This window comes from Desmodus rotundus, chromosome 2 (assembly GCF_022682495.2).
Source record: "Desmodus rotundus isolate HL8 chromosome 2, HLdesRot8A.1, whole genome shotgun sequence".
In the NCBI taxonomy this organism is placed as follows: Eukaryota; Metazoa; Chordata; class Mammalia; order Chiroptera; family Phyllostomidae; genus Desmodus; species Desmodus rotundus.
The window spans coordinates 4,926,042-4,936,026 of record NC_071388.1 but is presented as its reverse complement, the minus strand read 5'-3'; the positions used below and the strand labels follow the sequence as shown (position 1 = coordinate 4,936,026).

Sequence of the window (9,985 nt, the reverse complement as noted above, 5' to 3'; positions counted from 1 at the left end):
AATGGGAAACCTCACTGATCGCCCCCTGTGTTCCATGCACCCACAAGTGCCTCAAAAAAAAAATCAATAATGTAATTAATTTCAGTATTGTGTGTATTCATACAAAAAACCTGTTCCTTCTGCCTAAAACAGTTAACTGTCTCTCTGTGTAAACTGCCCATTCATGAATGGGAAGAGCCGATCTTGGGGACACAGAGGAATGTTCCGACCCAGACTCTGAAACGTCCTGAGACCTGTGGTCGGACTCCCCGGACGCAACACGGCTCTTCCCGCCTGGTGAAGTCTGTTAAAAACCTGAGCACAACACGAGCGTCGCGAATTTCCAGGAGAATCCTTTTCAATGTTATTTCAGAAAGAACGGACAAGCACACCAGTGGAGTGATGCCATTTAAAAATACTCTTTATTTTGACACACACAGGACATGTGTAAGGCATGTTCACAGGCCTGAAGTTACGTGCAACACGCGTCCCCCAGCTGCTCTGCGTTCCCTCTGCACGCGCTGCTGTGAGCTGGTCCTGCGGCCCTCATCCCTCCAGTTCTCCGTCCGCAGGAACGCGCAGACGATGCTCCGGACCCGCGTGGGGAGTCTGCTGCAAAGCGGGGACTAAGTGGCTACAGACTAGGTCACCAGGACACCAAAACTCACAGGAACAAGGCAGAGGAGGGCGGCAAGATTGGCTCCCAAACTTGGGGCTGGCTGGGAGCGTCCAGGGGCACAAAGCACAATGGAGAACGTTTACTGATCCTTCCTGTGCGAGAGGAATGGAATGCGTCCAGAGTTTGTGTGTCTGCACTTACCACTGTGTGTAAGTCACTACAGAGAACGATTTGTGTTAAGTTTCTAACGTTGTTAGAAGGCCACAGCACAAGTGCATGCGTCACCGCACACGAACGTCAAACACGAAGCGTGTGGGACAGGGACCCCAGGGCCTGCCGGTCCCGCGAGAGTCCGTTTCTGGTGGTGGGAGAAGGGAGGGGCTTGGTGGCGACCACTCCCACGGTGCCCGCTGTGAGCTACTGACGCGCAAACACTGTTGTCGAATCACGAGGCAGCACTAATGCCACTCGGGAGAACAGTGACGGGGTTAAAAAATAGGCTTTAAATGTGAGGCTGGGAAACACATACGGAGCCTGGACTTCAGGGGTGAAAAGTCCGGGCGGACACGAGAGAGTGGCCTGTAATCAAGTTTCAGAATCAGATTCTACCTTTACAAGACGACAGACGAATAAGCACTTTACAAGTACACTTCCAGGAAATAAAACGGACGATCAAAATCATACAATGTTTCACATGAAGGGATCTGAATCGTGGTCTAATTCGGCCAATATTTTAACGTCAACTACAAATGATTAAAATGTGGTTTGCTTAAGCCCATTTTTAAAATGCAGAATCTTTGAGGAAGCATGTTGGCGTCTTTTCAGGAACACCGACTCTTGTGAAATTTGTACCCGGGCCCTTTGGCAGGTCCGGAATCCCAGTGAGGCTGGGAGGCGTGCCGGGGCTTCCCAGAAGGAGCCCGCTGTCAGCCCGGTGCGAGAAGGCAGTTACATCGATTCTGGTAGCACCGGGCTGTCATTGACGCGTCTGATCAGAGAGCAGAAGTCACTGTCGACCATGTACAAATCTCCACCTATGAGCGCTGTGACTTGGGGCAAAGAGATGCTTGCCTTTGATACCAAAGGTTGTGTCATGTCAGTCTTCCCAGTCGACAATCAGCAAATCACCCTGGGGGAGCCGTGACCGCCTAGGACAGCAGGCGGTCTTCCCCAGAGGGTGCAGGCTGCTCCCCTGACGAGAGGTCCTGGGGGCGGCAGGCTGGGCAGGCGCCCTGGCCTCTCACACTCTTCTGTAAGCACTGGAAGGAGAAAAGGAAACCAGTCAGCGCCTCCGGGAGCACGTGGGGCCTGGGGCTGCCGGACACTCAGGGACACAGGCCTGTTCAGGCCAGGAGTGTGGACCAGGCCACAGGAAAGGGTCCCGCCTTGAACCTGCCTGAGAACTCTGGGCCTCTGACCTAAACGGGCCGGGAGGGTCTCCAGCCTCCCGCTGCCCCCACCACCTGAGCCCAGCTCCGCATCATGCCCTGACTTCTACAGGCTGGCATTTCCTTGGTCCTCAGACTCACTCGCCCAGCTCATCCCCGGTCTGCCTGACCTTGGTCGCCGCACACCCCAGCAGCCCGCAGGTGCAGCCCGTCTGCGCACCGTGGCCCCCAGTTGCTGGCCTGCTGCCGCCACAGAGCTGGGCGTGTGTGAGGTCTGCGGGGCCTCGGCAGACACCACACACCTGGTGCGTGCGGACAGGCCAGCGGCCTCGACACCCCCGGCGAGTGCGCTGTATTCATCCCTGTTCTCGGGGACTCCCGTGCCGACATGGCAGAGACCTGGTCTCTTCTAGCCCAGCATCAGGGTGCAGGACAAACGCCGGAACAGCGACCCCCAATCCCGGAATTGTCGGGATCAGGCACAATGGACTAGTGAAGCGAGTGTCTCTCCTCCAAAACGCTAAGCTCACCTCGCACACCGCACTGAACGGACCGGCGTTGCGTCTGGCTCCACGAGTGTAAGAAACCACCTGTTGAGGGCCCAGCGCTGCTCTGAAGGTCAGCGCCCGCCTCGCCGGTGGAGCTCACGGTGCCCAACACGAGGTGGGGGCGAGAGCGGCGCAGGGCCCAGGGCCCAGGGCTCGTCCCCTCTCAGGGCACCGGTACCCGGAAACAGTGACACTCCACAGGGGACTAGAGGGGAAGTGCTTTGAAAACACAGTCGGTGCCGGGGAAAAAGCCCCTTTTGTTTTCAAAACCCGTCACAGTCTGCATGCACGACATGAGGACCGCCGACGAGGACACTTACCCCTTTGTGACACTTGTGCCCACAGTGCAGCACACGCAAGCTTCTGGGTTTCATCACCTCGCCGCACACCTCACAGCGAGGTGCGCCCGGGGCCTGCGGGAACAAAGGTAGGCGCGTGACGCATTCCGCGTAAACTCCTCTTCACTGCACAGAACCTTCCTACAGGTGGCCTTCCAACACCTGCACCACTGAAGTGACAAATTACTCCCCATTACAGCTAAGCAGACTCATGAAACAACTTATTTTTAAATAGCGCTTCTTAAGAGAGAATATAAAAGTACAAAAAGAAAAGTATACTTCTAAAATTCTAACATCCTCAGAGAGGGATGTTTTATACAGTTAATAGATTTCCTGGTAAAATATACAAATGCCTATTTTAATCGCATCCCATACTTAAGTACAGAACTGAGTATCACAAGTTAATCATTCACCTAATTCTCCAACAGCTGGGGACGGTCGAGTGGATTACGACCCATCTACACTACCGACCCCTGCGTGGCCGACTGAAATCTGAAGGACGCCGTAGTCCCTGATGGGGAAAAGCTGCTCACGCAGCCCCCGGAATAAAAGCAGGCGGCAAAGCAGCACGCCTCCCACGCCCGTGGAACTCAGACTGTGAACAGCGAGAGAAAGGCTGCGAGAGCTGCCGAGGAGGAGTCTGGACAGGTAACAGGGTGAATGGTTGCTTTCGCTTGGGAGAGATCTGACTTTTCTCTGTTTCCTGATGTCCCTGTGAAGGTGGGTCACTACTGCAAATCAAACCAAACAATCCAGCAGGTCCCGGCCAGCTGACTTCCTGACCAGGGCCGGTGTGGGGCCCGGGACAGGACGGCCGCAGGGGTGTGCTGCACAGAGGCGGCTCCGGGCGAAGGCAGAGCCCCAGGGCGACACCCAAGGACACCGAAGACACCGCACCAAGTTCTCCCTGCAGCTCACGGCACCCACAGGGCGCCATCCACTTCGGCCCTCGCTCACTCCCCTCTGCCCCCTGAGCACCCTGAAGGCAGGAAATGAGCCTTGCTTATCTGTGTCCTTAGCGGCTGACAAGACACGGTGGCCCTGAACCAAAGCCCAGAAACTGTCTGGTGGGGCGGGGGGCACTGCACGCAGCCCTGGCAGTGGGGCTGAGGTCAGAAGTGGGGCTGCGGCGGGGCCTGGGGTCTGGGGTCTGAAGACCTGGGCTGCTGCCAGGCTTCCCAGTAAGTGGGCAGCAGCTTCATCGCAATGACAACTGCACAGCAGATAGGGACCAAGCTCAGTGCTTTTAAGGGACAGAACCGAGTCTGTGTGATCCCTGGTCTCACAGAAGAAAGTTACCCCCAATCATTATTCCCAGCCATTCAAAATACCCCACTTGACGTGAGCATGATGTATGTGACCGCCTGCAGACCCAGCTCCTGCAGCATGCCGGGGGCAGCCCTTCCTGTCACGTGCCAGGGGCTCCTCTCCGTGGGGCCCCAACGCACCCGGAGAAGCAGAGACGATGACCCCGCTGTTCACTGACTGCGCTAAGGGACAGTGAATTCAGTCTAGAAATGAGCAGAATGGAGCTAAATCATGGATTTCCTTCTTGTTCTCAAAAACACACAAAGCAGCCCCTGACTCTACAGTCACACACACAACACTCACGGGGACGCCTGCTGTCCTTTGCCCCTGGGTCCCGGGCAGTGGTCCCGTCACAGAAGCAGCGGAGTGGGGCTCCCCTGGCCTCCCGTCCTGTCCTGGACTTGGCTGCAGAGAGAATGCGGGTGAGGAAGAACATTCAGCTATGCACAAGCTTGACCGTCTTCTGTCTTTAGAAAACGGCTCTCCACACTTTGGCGGCAAGCTGGTTTCCGTTTTTCACGGTGCTCACGTTTGGTAGCCCGACGATGGTGAAGCAGAACCACCCCTGCATCTGTGGGAGACACTGACCTTCTGGGCTCTCACTCCGTCCAGAATGAGCTTCGTCACCCTCTGGACAACGTCGTCAACGCTCAGGCCTGCGAGCGAGTTCTTGCTTTTGCTTCGCACTTTTTTAACAAAACCAGCAAGCTCGGTGCTGACAGGGAAAGTGGGGAGAAATGACAGCAGAAAGTCAAAGTTTTCTACTGCTGAGAAGTGTTATGCGCAAAAAAAAGACATATTATGTGCCAGTATCAACCCAACAACTAAAAGAAACAAATATACACACAAAAAATTAATTTGCAGATGACAGTAACTATATATAAAATAGCAGAATCCCTCTTCCCACCTAGTTATGAAAATTTCTATATTGTTGCTAAGTTCTTACCCAAATAGAATTTCATTTTCATACATGTATGTGTACATACAGGTGTGTGTGTGCGTACATATGTGTACACACACACACACACACACACACATCTCCGGTGTATCCTCTGGACCCATTTGCGACAGCAGACGCCTGCCCTTGCACAGCCATTTATCCAACATCACCAACGGCCACACACCATTGGTGCTGACTTGAAACCAGTAACATCTCTAAGAGGAACCTCTTGTTGACCTCCTCCCTTAAAAATCTAACCCACAGCAAGGTCTTCACAGCCCGAACGGTTCACAAGCTCCAGTGGACGAGGATTAGTGGTGCGGAACCGTCCCGGGATGTGGAACCCTCTCTTCCTAGCTGCCGTCGGACACACTCCCTCCGCCTCACCGCAGGCCAGGAGCGCCTCTGCCCTCACCACAACCCGGAGAGCGAGGCCTAGGTTGAGGAGCGGCCCTGCTGATGTGCGGATTGAGAACTCAGGCTGACCGGTAAACGCAGCATCGCCCCTCCACCCCCTACACAACGATTCCCCTTGTAACCTGCCCACACGCCTGATTCTCCACCCTTACACCCAGACTTTTCAACCTCCCTCCTCTGAAAGTCGGAGGGGCTGGCCTGCACGGCGTGAGGGGCTGCTGCCTCCTCACACCCTGCATAAGGCATGTGGTTTCCAGAATGATATAAAGCCGGTGTCTTGCAGCTCACTCAGTGGCTCTGTAACTAGTGTTGGAGCACATTACTGATCTCATCAATGTCTTAGGAAACAGTCATAGGTTCTGATGCGTGTTCGAAGTTCTCAATCTAGACAGGCATATTAAAAAACAGATTTCAAGATGCTCACCTTTATTGCTTACAAAAAGGAAATGTAGCACTCATCTTTCTCAATAAAACAACCGTGCAATCCTTTCCGCCTCAGCCCCTAACTGGCCTTATGTACCTCTGATGGGGAAACCCTGGGTCACTGAAAGCCTGTAACAGAGCCACCCTGTCTCACCCTCGTACCTGCTGTAACCGGGGAACACCGCCGACAGATGCTCGATGATAGTATTGAACGGCTTTTTTGGAGAGTGGCTTGACCGGGCGGCGCGTGCTGCAGGGACAGGCAGCTTCTGGTCAGCCACATGCCTGTGCTTTGACTGAGCTGCCTGGACAGCGCCCGTGCACGCTGGCGGCCGGGCAGCTTCCGGCTGACCGGAGGGCGAGGCTGGCTGTGGTGGAGAGGGAGCCCCCTCGGGGTGGTCACTGGCAGAGACCAGACTTGAGACTTTGGGAACCGCTGTTCCGTCGCCGGCCCCGTGGCTTGCAGAGGTCGAGGGACCCGGATCATCACAACCTGGAGACTCCGGAGGCGACTCAAAGAGCACCTGTGAGGAGGCACCACGGCAGTGCTCAGAGAAACACGCACGGACAGAGACCCACAGCTGTGCAGGGCTACAACAAAACCAGGTGCTCGGGAGCACGGGAATACAATTAATTCTTAGTTTTTGCTAAAAAAAATTACTGATCGCAACATAACCTGTGCACTGTTAGAAAAGGGTTGGACTCCGACTCCTAAATACCTCTCTTTAAAGTTCCTTATTTTCTCTGTGAAATTTGAAACACCGCCTCACTTTTACCTCTTCCAGCACCCGACTCCCTTCCCAGCCACACTTTGTGGCTGTCGAATCAAGAGCTGTCCCAACACTCCTAAAACTGCCCTTGCCAAGGCCACCAACAGTCCCCCCATCACCAGCCCCCGGGACACCTACACGTGGCTGGTCATGTTCTTGTCCTGCACGTGGCTGGCCTCCACCTCTCCCCGGCTCTGGCACCCCTTCTCAGCTCCCCGCAGGCCTGGCCAGGCCTTAAGTGCTGAAGCTCCTTAGGGTGCTATCACCCAGGGCCTGGGTCTCTGCCTCATGCCACCCCCGCCCCCGGGGCCATTTCATAGTCTCTCATGCCTCAGTGACCGAGGGCTTGCTGCCAATAACACCCCCCTTTCAAAAACTATTTTCCTGAGCCCCAACTCTGCACGTCCGAACTTCTTAGTGGGCAGACCCACTTGGGTGGTTGCTGGTGGCTCCGACTCAACATCTTCAACACTAGACCCCGCAGAGTGACCCCACTGGAGCGCTCCCCCTCTAGGGCCTGTGTCACCCCTGACGGCAGTGGGGGCCGTCCTCCCCCTCCAAGGCGCATACCCTGAGCCCCAATCTCACCGGTGGCACAGCTTTCTCGACTGCACCTCCACCATACCTCTCAGGCCTGTTCTCTGCCCCACCCCACTGCCCCTGACCCCATCCGGGGCCTGGCGGTGCTGGTGACCAGTCACCTGGAAACTCCTCCAGCCCCTCCCACTTCCTCACACCATGGTCAAACTGATCACCACAGAGCACAAAGCTGATGTTGTCCCCTTACTTAAAACCTCTATTGGCTCCCTAGTGACCTGAGGTCAAGTCCAAACTGCTGACCCTGGGTGTACTTGGTAATCTTTCTCACTCTCGCCCCTTCTGTGTGTTCTTTTTCCCAGCCTCCAAATATGGGGCTTCTTCCAGTAGGGTCCGCCTGGCCCTCCAGACACAACGCCACCCAGCCTTCCCCACCACCCTGCCTTCCCTGGGTAATTCCTGTTCCAGGTCTCTGGCTCACTAAGATGCCCAAAGGGCAGCTTCTGCCGAGGCCCAGGCCTCTGGCGTGGGTCAGTGACCCTGGTTTACGCTGTTACAGCATCCTGCACACCTATGAAAACCCTTGGCGTACTCCAGTTGTAACTGTGGGTTTAACGCCTCGGTCCCCAAACCCTATGCGCTCTGCGGGCACAGACCACATCCAATCTTCATCATCGCTCAATGCCCATGGTGAGCAGGGAGAAATAGCACAGAGGATTTTTCAGGGTGCTCATTATTCAAGCTGCTGGCACACTGACAGTTCCCAGGAGTTTGGACATTACAGTTCTTTTCAGCATTTATAAAGTTCATAAGCCAGAATTAAAATTTAATAGTAAAATATTCTACTGAGATCTATCATTCCCCCCACCCTCCATATCGTCTGTAAGAACTTGGAAAAACTGTAAATGGTAAGTGATCTTTAATTTACTTCTAAATAAAACTCTGCTTCTTACTCATTTCAATGGAGAGAAAACTCTTCCGTGGAGAAAATACTTTGGACCTTGATAGAATATTTTACTCATATATTTCACAGTGGCTAAACTTTTTAACGTTTTAACATTTTTTGTGGTTGAATATGTAAGTCTGAACGCTTAATGTGCAATGTTCAGATAAGAAAAAGACATTCAGGATCAGCCTCCTGACTGCAGGGAACTTGTCACCTAAGCCTCCAGGCTTCGGGGAGGGAGGAGGCAGGGAGTGAGGACAGTGTGCACCTCAGGCTGGGGAACGACCGGGCCCAGGCACGAATGGAGCCCTGGGGAGAGTCACCTTACAGGCTACTGCAGAACCGGAAGAGTTCTACATTGTGCGGAAACACTCTGAAACCTATCTCAACTTGTAAATAGAGTCCCCCTCTTTCAGTCCTTTTTTATCCCCTACCTGAGGACATGCTTATTGATTGTAGGGAGAGAAGGGAAGAAAGGGAGAAAGACAGGGAGAGAAACAGCGATGTGAGAGAGAAAACAGCGATCGGGCGGTTGCCTCTCGTGCACATCAGATCAGGATTGAGCACACAGCCCAGGCATGAGCCCTCACCAGGAATTGAGCCCACGACCTTTTGGTTTGTGAGACAACGCCCAACCAACTGAGCCCACTGGCCAGGGCCCTTCTTTAAATTTTTACGATCTGATCTCCCTTAGAAGTAATTCCTTTCAATCTAGCATTTACTGAACATCTGCTGTGTTCAAATAATATGTATGCTGGAATAAAGCAAAGTCATACTAGGTTAAGCCACAGTTTAAAGTCCACAAAGTAAAATCAATGCTTTTCTTTACTATGTTGCATATTTTAAAATGAAAAAAAAAAAAACCCGGCTTGTCAATCACTGTTGTTCAGAAGATGAAGCATACACCTCAAACCAGCAGTAAAACATAACATGCCAGACCAACAAAACCCCTGTATGTCTCACGTATAGCATATTTAATGAGAAAACAAATCTCAACTTCCAGATTGTGGTCTTATGCCTCTAAGCATTGAGGAATAAACCGTATCTGAAGCATTGGTACCTGCTACACCTGGAGTATTTTCTCAAATGCAGGAAAACACACACACACAACCCCAGCATCCAGACAGGAAAGGGGGGCTGTATCAGCACTGTGTTCACCCCAGTCCTCTCCTCAGACCCCGATGGAGAAAGAATGTCTTCCATTTATGTAAGAATGCTTATTGTAATGCTTAAAAGGTTAACCAGTAGCACCAACAATGAAAACACGAAGGCAAGTACTAATTCATCCCATCCCATCCATCCCATCCCAATCCACAACAACCGACCACGTGGGCCAGTGAAGAAAGAACCGGCGGCTCGCCCTGCATCTTCTTCCCTTCGAAAGAAGATGACAGACTCACTGTGCTATAGGCAGGAAACGAGAGCTCCACAATCTGCACTTTGGGAAGTTCGCTGAGCCAACAACCATCTTTAACTGCCTCAATGCGCTCTTCAAACTGAGACTGCAGGTAGAAGGAAAGGTGTTCAGTTTTTCTAAAAAATTCCAAGGGAAAAACCACAATCTATTTTTCTTACTATACATTGAAAACAGCAATTTTCCAAGAAACACAACTGAAACAAAAGGTATTGAAGTTATTATTTCTTGTAAGGCAAGAATTCAGAATAAGACCTCATTAATTAGGGTGCTCTGCAGTCTGACCAGACGTTACTGCTCTTACCCGCATCAGTGAGGGCAGAGTCTGCCACAGTTGGGAAAATATCATCACTTTCAT

The 9,985-nt window shown here is 52.8% G+C and overlaps 1 protein-coding gene across 6 annotated transcripts in view; it reads right to left on the bottom strand.

Annotated features, from left to right (window-relative positions):
* Positions 1 to 382: 382 nt before the first annotated feature.
* The window catches only part of TTC3 (tetratricopeptide repeat domain 3), a 107,075-nt gene continuing 97,472 nt past the window's right edge, over positions 383 to 9,985 (bottom strand). For all 6 annotated transcript variants that reach the window (XM_053916974.2, XM_053916985.2, XM_053916977.2 and 3 more), the window contains 6 exons: positions 9,614 to 9,715; positions 6,123 to 6,484; positions 4,769 to 4,895; positions 4,484 to 4,585; positions 2,855 to 2,947; positions 383 to 1,857 (listed from right to left, as the gene is read on the bottom strand). In XM_053916974.2, coding sequence (XP_053772949.1) covers positions 1,747 to 1,857; positions 2,855 to 2,947; positions 4,484 to 4,585; positions 4,769 to 4,895; positions 6,123 to 6,484; positions 9,614 to 9,715 — 897 coding nt within the window. In that variant the 3' untranslated portion in view covers positions 383 to 1,746. The remainder of the gene's footprint in view (positions 1,858 to 2,854; positions 2,948 to 4,483; positions 4,586 to 4,768; positions 4,896 to 6,122; positions 6,485 to 9,613; positions 9,716 to 9,985) is intronic.